The sequence below is a fragment of the Cyprinus carpio genome, chromosome B9, assembly GCF_018340385.1.
Source record: "Cyprinus carpio isolate SPL01 chromosome B9, ASM1834038v1, whole genome shotgun sequence".
Lineage (NCBI taxonomy): Eukaryota > Metazoa > Chordata > Actinopteri > Cypriniformes > Cyprinidae > Cyprinus > Cyprinus carpio.
The window spans coordinates 12635401-12653192 of NC_056605.1; the positions used below are offsets into that span (position 1 = coordinate 12635401).

General features: G+C 38.2%; 3 protein-coding genes across 6 annotated transcripts in view; 2 read left to right on the top strand and 1 right to left on the bottom strand.

Annotated features, from left to right (window-relative positions):
• Positions 1-4077, top strand: part of igf2bp2a (insulin-like growth factor 2 mRNA binding protein 2a) — a 62878-nt gene extending 58801 nt beyond the window's left edge. For all 4 annotated transcript variants that reach the window (XM_042731018.1, XM_042731017.1, XM_042731020.1 and 1 more), the window contains exon 16: positions 69-4077. In XM_042731018.1, the coding sequence (XP_042586952.1) occupies positions 69-164 (96 nt within the window). In that variant the 3' untranslated portion in view covers positions 165-4077. The remainder of the gene's footprint in view (positions 1-68) is intronic.
• Positions 4078-4997: 920 nt separating this feature from the next.
• Positions 4998-7996, bottom strand: tmem41aa (transmembrane protein 41aa). Its single transcript, XM_019069035.2, has 5 exons — positions 7746-7996; positions 7141-7291; positions 6100-6261; positions 5869-6007; positions 4998-5777 (listed from the first exon to the last, which is right to left on the bottom strand). Exons 1-5 carry the CDS (start codon positions 7916-7918, stop codon positions 5551-5553), a joined length of 852 nt encoding a protein of 283 aa, XP_018924580.1. The 5' UTR covers positions 7919-7996; the 3' UTR covers positions 4998-5550.
• A 463-nt stretch (positions 7997-8459) lies between these two features.
• On the top strand, positions 8460-17170 carry ehhadh (enoyl-CoA, hydratase/3-hydroxyacyl CoA dehydrogenase). The gene is made up of 7 exons (XM_042731026.1): positions 8460-8803; positions 9100-9203; positions 9454-9623; positions 9810-9921; positions 10754-10858; positions 14158-14499; positions 15836-17170. The coding sequence occupies exons 1-7, from the start codon at positions 8730-8732 to the stop codon at positions 17086-17088; spliced, it is 2160 nt and encodes a 719-aa protein (XP_042586960.1). The 5' UTR covers positions 8460-8729; the 3' UTR covers positions 17089-17170.
• The last annotated feature ends 622 nt before the right edge of the window (positions 17171-17792 follow it).

Sequence of the window (17792 nt, forward strand, 5' to 3'; positions counted from 1 at the left end):
TCTCTTATTAAATAGAACCTGAAATCAAACATTTCCCACTATAAACATACTCTCCTCCGCTGCCACAGACTGCACAGAGGAAAATCAGGGAGATCATCCAGCAGGTGAAACAACAGGAGCAGAAGCACCAGCAAGGCACCCCCGTGACACACCACTCCAAGTGACCATCAGGGCAGCCCCAGCGGGCACCTGCCAATGAATGTAGCCCTCCCAACTGGAATCAGACCAGACCAGACGAAGGGGACCGGCCGGGCAGATCAGCAGCCGTGGGATCAAAACCAAAGAACTTCTTTCTGGGGGAGATGAAGGAGCCACAAGCAGAAGGGCTCTGAGTGCACTGCCAGCTTGGGGAGGGAGGGGGGAAGGAAGCGCAAGACGACAAGTGTTCCTTTTATTGTTCAAACACACCCTGAGCTTGAGAAGAATAGGTATGGGGCGTCTGTTATCAGGACGGTAAACATCACGGTCGCCCCACGTGACAATTTCATTATAATCTTCTTAATTTAGGCTTAATCTAGGGTTAACACAGATAAGACGCTCCATTAACACGTGTACACTGATGCATTTTGACTGAGTTGTGTTGCTGTTTTCTCTGGTAGGTGAAGTGTGGGTGTGCACTAGCACTTGGCGACCGATTATTATTATTATTTTTTGTTATTTTTTGATGCTCGGATCACGATTTCTCAGTTGTATTCTTACCAGTACACTAGAACAAATATACTGTTATATCTAAAGCAGAAGTACGATTCTTCTTGTTTTGCACAAGCCGTCAGGCGTGTAGTGCACATCGCGTACGCATATAACATTATATTTTTCAGATTTCTTGATGATGGGACAAGAAAGTTGGGAAATGTAAATGACAGAACGTTTATTCATATCTTAGCCCGTTTGCATTTCGGGAAACATCATCCAGCTCAACGGATCCTTGTTACTTAGCCTGTGCGTGCCAACGGATGCCGATAAAACATTTCTTTCTGTGCATATCTTTCATTTTTTAGTTTTTATCATTTGTAGATTTGTTTCTTATTTCTGTCCAGCTCTTACACTCCCTTTTTATTTTTCTGCAGTTAGTCATTTCATCACCACCGCATTCTTGTGGCGGCAGTTATTACGAGACGGAGTAGGTATGTGGTAGATGTGGATTAGGAGTCAACACCCCTTGTTTGCTTTTAGGGGTATGAAAAGAATATAAAGCAAGCACCAGCGTCTGAAAGACAGCACACCTTTACTGGCTCGGGCAGAACGAAATCGAATGTGCACCAAGAACTCTGCCTTAATCTATGCTGAAAAGAAACGAAAAGACGAGTGACTCAAAATGTGATTGGAGGGTCAGGTTGATGTGGGACGGGGAGGCACCTTATGACCTGTGGTACACACACAGCCGTGTTTGGCTTTAAATCTCTTAGTCAGGGAGCTTTCTAAACGGCATGACAGCTGTGAATGTACAATAAGCAGCCTTTTAGAAAGAGCACCACCCTGTCATGTTCAGTAAGCTGGTCGGTTGGCGAGATTATTTTTTTTTTTTTTTTTCAGTACTTGGGCTGTTTTGGGAAACTGATTGACTGTTTCAGCAGGACGAGCAGGCATGGATATCCCTTTGTGCTTTATTTTTTTTTCTTCTGTTTGAACATGGAAGCTCGTGGCCTTAAACGTCACCGGTCTATGTCATCACAGACAGCTCCCTCGCCCATCGAGAGCTAAGCCTCATCTTCCAGACGCAAGGTTTATGCCAATACGCACAGCTTCCATTAGTGTGTATGCGTGTGTGTATATAGATATATATATAAAGAGAGAAGTATTTATGAATCTATTTTTTTTTTCTATTTTGTGACGAGAGCTATTAATAAGAAACAAACAGAAAAACAAGTCTTTTTTTTTTGGTGGAACACTGCCATGTTATTCTGAAGGGAAGTGTTTATTTTCTTGAAAGTAGACTATGAATATTGGTAGTATACTAACAGTAAGAACAGTAATGAATCACCGCAACACTTTGATCAGAATGTGATTGGTGCGCATGTCAGTATTGTGATCTACCTCAGGCGTCAGGGTACCTCAGTCCAATCTTTTAAGTTCCCTTTTTTTCTCCCCACATTTTGTATGCCTTGTAAACTGAAAGTTTTAAATGTTTTCTTTTTACTAATAATAAAAAAGATCAAGAAAAGATCTATTCTGAAGTCTTCAGGTCCATCTGACAAAGAAGAATGGATCTTAAAGCCTTCAAAACTGTATGGGAATTTACTTCATTCTTTTACAGATCACAGCCTTGTGATTTATTATAGAATGTGTAACTGAGGGGTACTTACCTGCCCGAAAGGGGTTCTGAATGTGGATACTGTGTGCTGATGTCTAGATCAGTGACAAATGGTTAAAAAGACTATGAATATCAAGCAGAATGGCTTAATTCGAAGCCAGCTTTCTCTTTACATTTTATAAAAATGCGTCCAAATTCAGGAATTACAGTCAGACCAAATTTTTTAATTAAGGTTTTTTTTTTTAAATTAAGGCCTTTCACAAAACAAAACCAGGTTGATATAAAATAAAATAAAAAAGAGAAAAAAAAAACAATAAAAGAGCTCTTTTTCTTAATGTAATCCACAGAGTAACTGTTTGGTAGAAGTGTTTATCATAATTACACAAAAATCACAAATGCAGGTATTTTGTCGCCTCAGATCTGCAGTGGATCTGTTGCCGGTTGCAGTCCTTGCGTGTTACTGCTGAAACAACAAGGCCTATGTCAAATCAAGACGGAAGACAGTAGAAGGTCACGTCATGTTAGGTCCAGGTGTGTGTACTTGGGATGGCTGGTTTGCTTTCATACAGTAATTCACACAATTTGTCTGTGGACTGAACTGCTAGCTTTCCCACTCCATAGTTTTAGTTCTAACCTTTGACCGTTTTCGATAGGGGCGTGTTACTGTAGACCTGTGTAAATCGTTTTTTACCTACTGAAGCAACTCGTCCACACTTATCCGCAAAGAGTAGCAAAGACATCAGGTGCTGAAGGTGTTTCTTTTAGTAAATGTTAGAGGCTTCTGCTAGATTAGGATTTCTAGCAATTTTTCGCTCTAGAAGCTGAATACGATTCTTATGGTTCTTGACTCTGTGAAGGCTTGTAGCTAGACGAGGCCGTTATTTCCCCTGAATGATAGACTTTCTGCTTAATCTCAGGTGTTTGCTCATTGATGGAGTTCAGGTTGTGTAGCAGTATGATAACTTGGATCACTTTGAACTGTTATTGTAACTGTAACACGCGCCACGCTGTCGATAGACACCTATCTAATGTTTTACAGTGGTTCTTAACTTTTCTTAAGAGTTTGTATTTCCAGGCTTCGTCAGGTGTGCGTCAGTATTTAACTTTACGGAAGCATTAGTCGATACGTGCATTAACTAACACCACACTGTTATATTGTCTCTGTAGTCTGGTAATTATGCTGTCTCGCTATCCATTATGATATCCTGTAACGTAACGCTAGGAAGAAATGAGGTCTTTGCATTAACTTTAGGCCAGAAGTCATAGCTAATATAAGTCGAACGAATCAGGTCAGTTTAGGATAGCTGTTGTTTGTAGTGTTGGCATGAAATCTCATCGTGGTCTTCTTTGAGCCCTGAAGCTTTTAGGGTGAATGGAGACTTAAGGTAGGTGCTGTTCTCTGTTTATTTTTTTGATATTAGAATAGACCACAGGCACAGCTATAGTTGCTCAGAGTATGACAGTACCGTTCTAAACATGTTTAACTCGGGATGAGAGCAGAAAATCAGAGCGATGCATGAGAATTCAATGCAAATCATAGGCTGTGAAAACTTATTTGCGCCTTTACCACGGCAGATCCATTCCTACGCAGCTCTCTAGCTTCTCACGTCAGTTCATTTCGAGCGATGGGAAACAGAGACTGGGCTCGCTGCACTGCCTGTCGTGTCCCTTCAGCTGGATTGTGGGTAGTGGGATGGGGGTGTTTGGGGGACTGTTTGGAGCTGAACTTTTTTTTTTTTTTGCTAACAACCATGTTGTTTTGAAATGTAGGTGAACTGTACTGCTGATCAACATGGATTTGAGCAATAAAAATTCTTTATAAAATTCTCATGTCTGAAGTTCATCTTGTTGTTAATGTGTTATTCTTTAGCAGCTAGGTGTTGTGTGTACATCAGTAGTGCACTCATTATGGAGGTGCATTATGGGATTGAATAAGTGCACTCAATGTCCACAGTTTTCAGACACCACTACAAATGGCTGTCCCCTCGAATAGTGCACTATATAGAGCTGCACAATTAATCAAAACCTAAATAAATATATTTCGCCATAAATATAAGTATTGCAATTTTACATTTATAATCTAAAATATTTTGTTTTTTCCTTAAATACTTTATTTTATTATTACTATTGTTATTATTATATTTTTCTATCCATACTGATATATTATCAAAATTGTGCAGCCCTACAGAAACACAATTATTTTTAATCAAAATGATAATAAAAATCACGATTAGATTCTTAACTAAAACTATGCAGCTCTAGCAAGGGTATAGGGAGTGCAGTAATTTCCAGGGCAGGTTGGAGCTAAATTCCCTGTTAAATGCAGGACATTGTTCCCTGGTCAGACAATTGCACTAATCATAATGTGATGGCATTTTTTCCTTTAAAAAAAATGAAAAAAAAAAACAAACAAAAAAAAAACCCCTGCATTCATAACATTCATCAACTTTGCATATGAACAATGGCTTGAAATGAACAGCACGCAGATGTGATAAAATGTTCTGAAAGAAGCTAATGGAGTTTATTATCAGATGATTGATCACATCGTAGACAGCTTTACTCACATTATGTGGGTGTTCGGTGAGTAAAAATACTGCACTCTGCTCCCAGCATTGCTAATGCCACTGATACATAGAAAAGGATTAGCTTTAATTCACCATTTCAGCATTATCAGGTTGGATGGCTGTTGAGTGACCAGGCAGGACTTCACATACTGCCTCTGTCCCCATAAAGAAACAAAACCCAGTGAATATTTACAGCTCGATGTTCCATTTTAATATTTTCAAGTACTCCAAGAAAGTAAAATATGAAATATTTCACTTCAGTGAGGTAGGTCACTTTTAAGGCTGCTGTGAGACATCAAAGACAGTAACCCACAACCAAAATTGTATTAAATACCTCAAATATCTATACTTTGCTGCACGATTCCACATCTTTTAAACCACAAAAGCATGTTATGGACAGCTGATGTGCACCGGAATAAATGTACAGTATGTGTAATAAGTGAAAACCGATAGATTAATAATTCTGATTTGTACATAAAAGCAGGATTCAGAATTCAAGACCACCAACATTATATATAAATACAAAAATTCCAAAAAAAGGAGGCAAAAAGTCCCTTTTTCTCACTTACATCACAACCCATGCAAGTTAAACCATATCAGTCTTCCAAGTAAAGAATCTGTAAAAATTACATTTCCATTTTTAAAAATGTGAAGCCACAAAAAAGATTTTAAATACAAATAGTAGCCACCCATAAAGCAGCCAAGGGGGCTGAATGACTGGCTCCACACTGTCCCTTATCTGTTCTTCTTCTTCCTGTCTTGACTGAGTCCATTTGTTTCAAGGCCGTCCAGATGGAGATGCCGAGTGCTGCATTTACGGATCAGAGCTCCAGGCAGAAGAGCAACACATGCAATAAGCAGTAGTTTCAACACCACACTCCAGGAGAACAAGTCGTCCAGAGAGGAGATACGAGAGAGCATTGATCCCGTCTGGACGCAGATGAAGTTGTACGGCATCAGGCCTGAAAGTAAATACAGATGTCTTAAATAAATTCGACAAATATTAAGGGAAATGTTCTGAAATATGATCCACTGTCATTTAACTGTGTTTACCAATGAAGACAGCCATGAAGAAAAGAGTGACGGGAATATTCAGTATCGGTGAGGTCATGTTTAAGAACCAGTTTGGACTCATGGGAAAGAATCTCAGGAACAACAGAAAAAAGAACAAGCTACTTCTGTTTTCCTCAACCTGGGAAAAACGTCCAAATTAGGAAAGTTATGAATCAAGAATCAAGCAATGATGCTTTTTGTTGTACTTCCAGACATCTTAACTTGATGTACCTTCTTTTGCAGCATGGCCACTTTGTCAGGGAAGAGTCTCACAATGTGCTGTTTGCCGAACGCCTGGGACAGAAGGAAACAGAGAGTGGCGCCCACTGTGGTGAGGACACAGGCGAGGAGAAGACCATACCACGTCCCAAACAAGGCCCCAGCCAAGATGTTCTGTGAAAAAAAGAAAAAGGTTGTGAGATCAAAAGTGAATTTTGTACATAATGCTTTTGCTAATATGTGTATGCAATCTGTCAAATTGACCTCCATTGGTTTTGATGTCATTTGCAAACACTATGAAATACATAAAACCTTGAAATTATGAACAGTTCTTCCCTTTGTGTTAGGGGTCAAACTGACCCATGCATTTTTTGTACATATCTACAGTACCTGTATTGATAAAATAAACATTTTTAGTGATTTTTCGCACACTGAGGTGCAAATAAATACAACTAAGTATAAATAATATCTAACATTATTTGTTTATATTGTACATTTACATGTAATCATTCCGCTTTTATCTAAAGCGACTTACAAATGAGGACGATAGAAGCAATCAAACCAACAAAAGAGCAACAATATGGAGGCTAAGTGCTGCAAAGTTTTTTCTGGTTAAAGATTTTTTTTTTTTTTGTGTAACAAGAAGAAAGCAGAGGGAATAGAACTTGAATAGAGAGTGCTAGTGTGTTAGAGGGTCAAATGTAGATGGAAGAGATGTATTCTTCCATCTACAGCTGCTTCCTTTTAAGTCGTGTCTGGCTGTCAAACCCTTATAAGGGGAAATTAGATTTCTCACACTTCTTTTCAGTTCTGCAACAGCCTAGTAACAACCGAACGCAAGTTTTGATTTTTGGTGAATCACATGGAAAATGATCACAGTCATCAAAATCTGTACAGCCTTTTCAAAACACATCCAAGTGTTGAAACCTTGCATGTACATTTGTGAACCCTAAATGAGGAAAAGGTCACAATTTCAAGAAGAAATAAATGGTTTGACCACTGTTTCAAGCAGCTGACCTGCATTTAAGTGTAATGCTTATATACTCTCCTTACTAAGAAAGAGGAGCCGGGTATAGCAAAAGCCTGCTTGTAGAGGTAGGCACTGCAGAAGAGTAACAGCACATATCCTGTGTGCTCGGTCTTATAAAACTGCAACAGCTCTGCCATCTCTTTCAGCTCATGCAGGTCTGATGGGAACTTCAACCTGGACCAAAACAAAGTCACATGACAGGGCGGACATCAGTAAACTTGCAGGGACAGTATCTCTCATGATTATGGATCTGGTTCAAGGACACTATGGTGATAGTTCAAGAATCACTCTTTTGCGAGGTTTAAACCTTCAATGCTGATATTAAACTAACTCATCGGAAATCAGAAAAACGTCTTTAAAATTGAAATGATTTAAAAGACCGAGCTTCTCTAATATGAAGAGTAGGCAGGGATGTTCAAGAATAAACGTGGTAGCAACAACAGATCTAATTTCACTGCTAAAGGACAAATGACAGCTGGAGACAAGGACAAGATAGAGGACATCCATTTTGGAAATGCTTCATACTTACGTTTTTCACACTTTGCAAGCTTTACATCCTCAGAATGTTTTGCATAAGACTGAAAAATCAGCTGTGAGAGCTGCATACAGTATAGCAAAAGAAGCACACCTGGAGGCTGAAGTCTCCGTTTCACTTGGGCTGTCCTCATCATTAGATTTTCTCGTCTCTCCTTCATGCTCTCCCTTAGGCAGCTGAGGTCCAGGGGGAAGATAAGTGGACAGTAAATAAAGGTAAAAAGTAGCCGTGGATATTACAGCGATCAGACCAACAAGCGAACGCATGGCGGAGTGACTAGAGCGCGCAGGTAACGTTACTACATGTCCAATTCACTTCCGCAAATTACGAATCCTACGTAAGAGACGGACAAACCTATTAATATTAATTTATACATATATGCTGCCGTTCAAAGCCGCTGATTGGTAGGATTCTTGACGTGACTGACCACGTGATCTATTTAATATTCATAAGCTAGACCCTCGATTTTGTGGAATTCGTTGATTTGCCAGTTTACTAAACAGAAAATTATCAACATTTGGCCAGAGTATAACAAAACAGAACCAGAAAAAGTCAAATATTATATTTAACTATTAACAATATTCCATTCTCCAAGAGCCTACTACAGTATTGTTTAAAGTCATTTATGAAATTAAAAGATTTTTTTTTTCCAAATTCCACTCAGAATTATATTTAGTGTGCTATTTTTAAAATTTTGTCAATCCAAAAATTTTCAATGAGATTTGTCTTTCACCAAATCAGATAAAGAGACTGCTGGGTGGGCCTCACTTTGCCTCATTAATATTCATGAGCCAGTCATTGACCTTAGTAGAATTTGGAAATTCGCTTCCGGGAATGGAAGCGCAGTCTCCTGCTGCGACCAGATGTTATTTAAGTAACATTAGCTTTTTTGGCAAAGCATTGTTTTATACTCTCAGTGAAAGTCATGGAAGACACGTGGGACGTCCTCGCTGTAAGATACTGCAGTCTCAAATACTAAAGGAGTGGGTGTGATCGCACTGACGCACGGAGTGTTTGCTGGTGCTCCAAAGTCCAGCATTTCTTTCGACTCACAACAACACCGTTCAACTCAACAAAATGGCACGATATGAACTTGTTAAACGATCAGTTGCTCTGATCACTCTTACCAACCCACCTGTCAATGCCTTAAGGTGAGTGAAAACCTGCTTATTCCTAAAACAGAATGCATTTATTTAATGCATTATTATCCTTATGTTTTTTTTTTTTTATGAAAAAAGAAAAACCAAACTATAGTAATGCATACAATCCTGCATTTTCTAGTATTATATTTCCTAATGTACTACTTTGTATTAAATGTTTTATAAATGCTAAGATTTATACACATGATTTTGTCCACATAGACAACTGTCCACTTTTTTAAGTGCATCGTTATAAACCCATATAAGTTTATGAACAACAGTGAAATTAAAATCTGCTTTCTCCTTAGTTCTGCAGTGCGTCATGCCATGGCAAAGAGCATGGAGCAGGCCCTGAATGACCCAAAGGTCACGGCAGTGGTCATCTGCGGAGAGAATGGAAGGTTTTGTGGAGGTTAGAAAATTAAAAGATAAACATCCTCCATAATCTTTTTTTTTTTAGGCTGGAGTTTATAATGAAGTCTTTCAATGAAATGCTTCCTCTTGCTGAGTTATGTAAAGGCTGAATGTGACTTTTAAAATCTGAATAGACTTTAAAACACTTGACAACATTGTTAATAGTTATGACAAACTCATGCAGAAACATACATCTCACTGTGTATTCAAGCCCTAATAATATCTAATGATGATGTGTTTTTCTGCAGGTGCAGACATCCGTGAGTTTGCTGGACCTTTAAGGGGACCTCCGCTGGTACCCTTGTTGGATGCCATAGAGGCTGGAGAGAAACCTGTGGTTGCTGCCATAGAGGGGGTGGCTCTAGGTGGGGGCTTTGAATTAGCCCTAGTCTGTCACTATCGTATTGCACACTTTAAGGTAAACCATTTTGTACTGCTGTTTATTCTTGTGCACATGTTGTGCAACACTGTCTAGTGCTGATATGTCCCTAGTTAATCGGTTGAACTTTGATATCAATATTTAAAGTTTATCAGAGAAGGGAAAGGTTGTTGTTTTGTGGTTTATGCTCTGAGTATGTAATGTATAATGTATTATGTGTTCCAGGCACGTCTTGGACTTCCAGAGGTGACTTTGGGCATCCTGCCAGCTGCAGGGGGAACACAGCGTCTTCCCAGGCTCATTGGCATTCCTGCTGCCCTAGAACTGATCACCACTGGTAAATCCTACACTTAGCCTACTGGCACACCCACAATTCACCCCAGCAGATTTCAGCCCCTTTGCTAACTTCAACCACATGCCCTCTCTGCAGCCGTCCATAAAAAAAACATAACAGTCATGTCTTGCTGAGAGTGTTCCTGAAATTTCTGATTGGCTAAGAAAAAATGCCCCTAATAATTTTTTTATGTTCTGTAACTGCCATTGCTGCTAATTCAAAAGAGATTTCATAAATAATTAAATAGTTTTTCAAATTAGCAAGTGCTAAATTTAATCCGGTAGGGTACATCATGATAAAAAAATGAAAGCAATAAATAACTACACTGTGTTTTCAGTAATAAATAAACCTTTTCCCACTAGGTGTCAGCATTGTATTTTGTTTTTGATTGATTTGCCTTAGGGCTCACAGCAATAGTTCGTACAAAAATGAAAATTGTGTCATTATTTACTCACTCTTATGTCATTCCAAACATATGTTCTGATTTTTTTTCAGTGGAACACAAACAGAAAGAATTTTTACTATTGCTTTTTTCTGTACAACATTTCAAATTTTATGATGATCACATATATATATTGTTTTGTTGTTGTTGTTTTTTTTTTGTGGGCATGCATGAACATTCTTTTTAAAAATCGCATTTGTTTTCTTCTGGTAAAATAACAGCATACAAGATTGAAATGCTGCATGAGTCATTTATTTCAGTTGTTTTATGATTATGATGGGATTCTCCTCACCTGTTATCATAATATATTAAGCAGAAAAATAATCAAGTAAAGCACCCCACATTGCTCAGTTTCCCTTTTACCTACAGCAGCATTATTGTTTGATATTGCAGGCCGCCATATCTCTGCCCAGGAGGCTCTGAAGCTGGGCATCGTTGACCAGGTCACAGAGCAGAATGCTTGTGAGGTGGCTGTGGAGTTTGCCCTGAGAGCTGTAGGTATGTCACGAGCTGGCAAAGCAGAAATATGGATATTAAAAGCCTAAACAGTAAAGGGAAGCAGAGTCTTTGGCAGGCTTTCAGAGTCAGGGGACGTACCAGATAAATCCTTTGTCACAGCAAATGGAATTAATGTTTCATATCCTTGTCAACGAGTTTCAGAGTCTTTCTGTTCTTTTGATGTATTTTTCAAGAATGTGAAAAGGAACAAACATTATTAGAATATTAATTGTGACCCCTCTGAGCATTGGGGGACAATTTGAACAAACTACATTTTTATGTGTTTTTTTTTCTTCACAATAATAGGTCAAGTTTTTGAGGATTTAATTCCCTATTATTATAAGATGGTCTTTATATCACCTCAAACCAGTTGAAAAACATGCAAGATTTTACTCAGGGACTAGACTCGTTGATTGTCTTTAAAAAACTGGTCAAGTGGAGTCAAAAAATTATTGTTTATATTGTCGCTTGGAGGGTGTTGAGTCATCCTCGGTCTGAAAAAGCGATTAGGGACTCTCTCTGCAGCTTCTGAAAAATGAATGCCAATCCTTCACCTTCTTCTTGACCCCCATTTCCTCCAGTAATGAAAAATAATATGAGAGCAATTAAATCATTTGAAGGATTGCTGAACAAATTATTCAGCTTTTCTAGGTCTACAGTAATTGCAGCTGTTCGTTGTACTCAACAGGCCACAAATTCTCGCTGAGACTGAGGGAGCCAGATCCCTTGTAATGTGAATGTTGTGAGTGACACTCTTAGGGAGAGATCAGGGTTCATCTAGAGTCAGGATAAGCTCTGGAGGGAGATTAAAGATTGGCCACAGCTAATGCTCTCACTGTAATCACACGCTGAGCGAAGATCAACCCAGCCAAATCCTCACGACAGTCAACTAAATGAAGCTGCGGAGCAGGTATGGTGGAAACAGCCAAATGTGCCTGATTTACTGACTAATGCTAGATACCTGTTGTAAATGGTTCAAAACTGTCAAATCTTTTAGAATGTAAACAGGTTGATTCTTCCTCAAAATGTGACAAATTGAATTTGTTTAAAGAGAATGGCTGAGAATGGCATATATGTATGTGTACTGTGTATATTTATTATGTATATATAAATACACACACATACAGTATTTGTTTTGAAAATATTTACATGTATATAATATATATATATATATATATATATATATATATATATGTATATATATTTATATCATTTTATATTATGTTTAATATGTAAACAACATTTTTATTCTTAAATATATACATGCGTGTGTTTGTATTTATATATACATAATAAATATACTCAGTACACACTCATATTATGTAAAAAGAAACTTTTATTTTGGATGCGATTAATCATTTGTCAGCACCATTTTGATACAATTGTGTACACACTGTACATGTTTTTACATTGTACTTATATTTAAAAAAATACCAACGTAATTACATCTGTAATTAATTTTTGTAAGTACATTTATAATTACACTGTTGACCCATCCCTTACACCTGCCCATACCACCAAACCTGTGCCTAACCTGACCTTTATCCCACCTCAATAGCAACATAAGTGTTTTGCAGTACTGTATGAACACAATAAATACATTGTACTTATTTCCCCTGTTTAAGTACATAGTAGTTAAGGCCACATAATATATAGTGGGACTGCAGCAACTGTTTTCATCATAATAAGATAATAATAATAAATGTTTCTTGAGCACTGTGACACTGAAGACTGGAGTAATAGCTGCTGAAAATTCAGCTTTACCATCAAAGGAATAAATTACATTTTAAAATCTATTACAATAGAAACCAGCTGTTTTAATTTGTAATAATATTTCACAATATTACTGTATTTCTATTAAATAAATGCAGCCTTAATGATAAATATTTTTGTATATTGCACATTTTTTATGCTTCATAATTACTATGTCAAAACTTTTTTGTATCATTGCTTTTGGGTCAATTACGTAATTCGCAATGCTTCATGAGATGAGTGGTTAATTTACTCGTAAAATATGTTATGAGTGTCTTAAGTGTTATGAGTGTCTTTTTACTGATTCCCAATTTTTTTTTTATTTATTTATTTGCCACAAATCAAATGTTGGAATGTTATCATGCATCTTGTAGCTCTTTACTTACAGAATTAGTTTAAAATCCCATGTCCCAATGAATGGGAAAAATACTTGCGGATCCAGGATTATGTGTTTGTTTTATTATATTACTTTACTTATTTAACAGGGGACCATGTAAAAAGTAATCAAAATGGCACACTCATACTCCCTAAATGCTTTCTGTAGAATCTCACTCTCGGCTCTCATAACTACAGAGATTTATCTTGTTTTCCAGTCACAGAAACATCTGTCAAATGCACCTATCAGGATCTGACCCAGCCCTACAGTACTTACTCTCAATAAATCACAGCATTAGTGAATCAAGTCCTGCCCACAGCATCACAGATTAACCACAGATACATCTGTATTGTGCAGTATAGCACAGCACACTAGACATCAAACTGAACACTCCTTATGCTTTTATGTGATACACGAAATGGATAACTCATAGCCATTGTACAGTACAATGAAAATGCCACCATGATAATTCATGGGTGAAGCTTAGTGAATTAAGTTTAGTGAAAAACGTGCAATATTTGCAGCAATGAAATTTAGAGAATTAGCTGTACGAATTACTCATTCCTATCAATATACTTTATATTAATTTCTCAAAACAGGACAGTGCAGAAAGCAGATAAAACTGTTGGTTTCTGGTTCTGCTGGCCCTTTAAGGCTCATCGGTGTGACCCAGATTCCAGAGAGGAATATGAATCTAATGCAGTTAGAAGCTATATTGAATCAAGTACCGCCCTGCATAATCCTTTCAGTAAGGCAGAAAGTCAAACTTTAGAACCTGATAAATTCAGAAAAATTGCTGGGCTGTTGTGTGTGTGTGTGTGTGTGTGTGTGTGTGTGTGTGTGTGTGTGTGTGTGTGTGTGTGTGTGTGTGTGTGTGTGTGTGTGTGTGTGTATGTGTGTGAAAGTGTGAAAGTGTGAATGGGTGTATACCAGACAGAATAGGACTCATGTCAGGTCTAGTGTTGTGTAGTGTTTCTGTGCTGAATGCCATGATTATACACTCTCAGACTTGATTCAACATATTTTAGGAAGTGATATGGATTACCAAAAGGATTTTTGAAAGTTGGTAGATAAACTTGTGGACAGTTTCATTACTGTATGTAATTTGTTTAAGTACTGTATTTTTTTTTCACATTATATTTTGACATCATATTTTGTGTATCTTTAACAGCCAAACCGTTGTCTTCCCGAAGAGTGAGCATGCTGACCACACCCTGCCCTCCAGATCTGGATGCCCTCTTAGAAGTGGTCACCATGGAGGTTAAAAAGAAGGCTCGGGGAGTGATGGCACCTTTGGCTTGTATTCAGGCGGTGCGGGCAGCTGCTACAATGCCTTACAGCAAGGGAATAAAGCGGGAGAGCGAACTGATGGCCACTCTTTTCAACTCTGGGCAGGCAAGGGCTCTTCAGTACTGTTTCTTTGCTCAGAGGACTGCTGGGAAATGGACTCTACCCAGTGGAGCACAATGGAATAACAGCAAACCCAGAGAGATCCGGAGTGCAGCCATCATAGGTATCAAAAAAGAATCTCTTCATGTGCATGAACAAGACCTGGGAATGGTACCAGGATTATTATTGTTAACTAAAACTATTAAAACATTAATGTTAGTTTGAATAAAGTTGAAATAAAATATAAATTTTAGATTAAAAACTTGGCCTTGGCAACTGACTGCAACAAGTTGAAGCACTAAAATCAGTAAATGAGGAAGGACTGAACCAAAGCACACACATCAACAGCACAAAATGCTCAAACTTGGGTGGTCGACAAAAAAAAAAAAAATCGGCACACCATAGGCTCCAAAAAGGTTATGTGACTCTTGATGAATCACCTGTGAGTATAAAGGCGTGTTTGAAATAATTTTTTTATTGTCTGACAGAGCCTATTAGGTCAAAATGTTACCAGTAGTGAAGTCCAGTATTAAATTGTTTTGCAATTTTGTAGCCTATGGTGTGCTGACTGTTGTTTTCTTCTAAATTACTAAATGGAAATTAAAAAAACTAAAACTAAACTAAAACTTTAGTATAAATAAATGAACGAAACCTAAATAGTATTTACATAATATAATAATAATAATAATACATAATGAATTTACTAAACACATTCACTAAAATTGTTTTTTTTTTAAATGAAAATAAAAATATTTAAATGAAAGCTAATCCAAAATATTACTAAAACTATAATAGTATATAAAAACACAAAATATCACTGCATTGTAGAGTGATAGACAGAAATATATAAAAATTCTGCCATTATTTTCTCACCGTCATAATTTTCCAAACCTGTAGGACTTACTTTTTTCAGTTGGCCATGAAAGAAGATAATTTAAGGAACAACATTGGACCCATTGACTTTCATTGTATGGACAAAACCATATTCATACCACTTTTTTTATTTTTTTTATTTTTTATATCTTCTTTTACATTTATTTAGCCCAAAGGAACTTTGAAGCATACATTTGATCAGTGTGCCCCCTGTTAATTAAAACCATTGCTAAATAGTTCATTTTTAAAAAATAGTTAATTTAAACCCCCCATTTACTTATTTCTATTCAGCATTTTCTTCTTGGACAGCTTTATGCACAGTGATTGGTAGTTAGTGTGCTAATGTTGATTTTCAGCAGTGTTGAAAACATCTGTTTATTTCAAGTTTGAGACAAGCAAAGATGTTCACTTATCACAGAGGAAGGGTGCTGGCACAGTGCAAACCATCATGCATAGAATTCTGGCACAGTTTTGTGCTCTGCTCAGTTTCACCATCTGCCAATTAACAAGTCTAATTGTGCCTATGTTATTTTAAATTGGCGGTTTTGTTTTACTCTGTACTGACCGTCAATTTGTCACCCTTTTAGGTCTGGGCACTATGGGAAGAGGCATTGTTGTGTCTCTGGCACGTGTGGGAATTTCTGTCATTGCTGTAGAGTCAGAAAAGAAACTCTTGGAGACTGGCAAGCAGATGGTGATTGGCATGCTGGAGAGAGATGCCAAAAGACGGGGAGTGAGTGCCTCTCTCAATCTCCTCAAATTCACCCTCAGCTTACAGGACCTTAAGGATGTGGACCTTGTTATTGAAGCCGTCTTTGAAGACATGGCACTTAAGAAGCGTGTTTTCCAAGAATTGTCCAAGGTTTGTAGACCAGCCACTCTACTCTGCACCAACACGTCTGGTCTGGATGTGGATGCGCTGGCTGGTGTGACGGACAGACCGCACCTGGTGGTTGGGATGCACTTCTTCTCACCTGCACATGTCATGAAGCTCCTAGAAGTTGTCTGCGGGCCTCGTTCCTCAAGTGAAACCATCGCTACAGCAATGAGCCTTGGGAAGAGGATGGGAAAAGTAAGTGTCGCTGTTGGAAACTGCCCTGGTTTTGTAGGAAACCGCATGCTAAAGCCTTACATGGATCAAGCCACCTTCCTGCTGGAGGAGGGCGCTACACCTGAACAAATCGACAAGGCTCTGGAGGACTTCGGTTTTGCGATGGGAGTCTTTAGGATGTCTGATCTTGCAGGCCTTGATGTTGGTTGGAGAATCCGGAAGGAATCTGGGTTGACCGGTCCTGACGTTGACCCAAAAAATCCCCCACGCAGGCGCCACGGGCGTAGGTACTGTCCCATTCCAGACATGGTCTGTGAGCAAGGCAGGTTTGGCCAGAAGACAGGTCGTGGTTGGTACATGTACGACAAACCTGGAGGCACAAATGCAAAGCCTGACCCACTTATCCAGAACCTCCTGGAGATGTACAGGAGCAGGTACGCCATTCAACCGCGCAACATCTCAGATCAGGAAATAATTGAGAGATGCCTTTTTGCCTTGGCCAATGAGGGCTTCCGTATCCTGGAAGATGGCATAGCTGCCCGACCTGAGGATATTGATGTCATCTATCTGTTCGGTTATGGCTTTCCAAGGCATCGAGGTGGGCCCATGTTCTACGCCAGCATGGTGGGCCTGGAAAGAGTGCTGGAGAGGTTGGAGCATTATCACCAAGCCCATCCTGATGTGCCTCATTTGGAGCCCAGTCCACTTTTGAAAAAACTTGTGGCTTGTGGCAGTCCTTCTGTTCAAACATGGAGAGAGCATATCAAAACAATGCACAGCCATCTCTGAAAGCACAACATGACAAATTTGTTCATTTTGAAACACTGCTGAAAGCTGTTATTAATAAAGAATTTACTTTATCAACTCTTAACCCTGTCTCATTGGCTGTCATTATGTCTCCCTGAAGAGGTTTTAATCTCCTGTGTTGTATTTTTAGCATTTCTCAGAAGCGGATGTCTTAAGTTTTGGCAGAAAGCCAAATAAATCCAAACAAATTACCTTGTTTCATTTTTGCACAGCTTTGGTCTCATGGCCCATTGGTGTTTAATTTACCCAGCTGTAACAATGCATTAGAAAAGTGGCATTTTATCTTTAAAAGATTTCATGGATGAGAGGGTTCTCAGATGTTTGTAGCTGCCCATACACATTCACAACAGCTTACATTCTGTGTACACTACTAATCAAAAGTTTGAGGTCAGTTAGATTTAACGTTTTTTAACGTTTATCTCTTTTATGCTCACTAAGACTTGATTTATTGGATCAAAAAACAATTATATTGTTACAATTTAAAATAACTGCTTTAGTTTTTAATATATTTTATTTCTTTGATGGCAAAGCTGAATTTTCAGCAGCCGTTATCAGTCACACTGATTTTTAGTAATCATTCGAATATGCTGATTTGATGCTCAAGAAACATTTCTTATTGTTATCAATGTTGTGAATAGTTGTGCTGCTTAATATTTTTGTCAAAACTATGATACTTATTTTTCAGG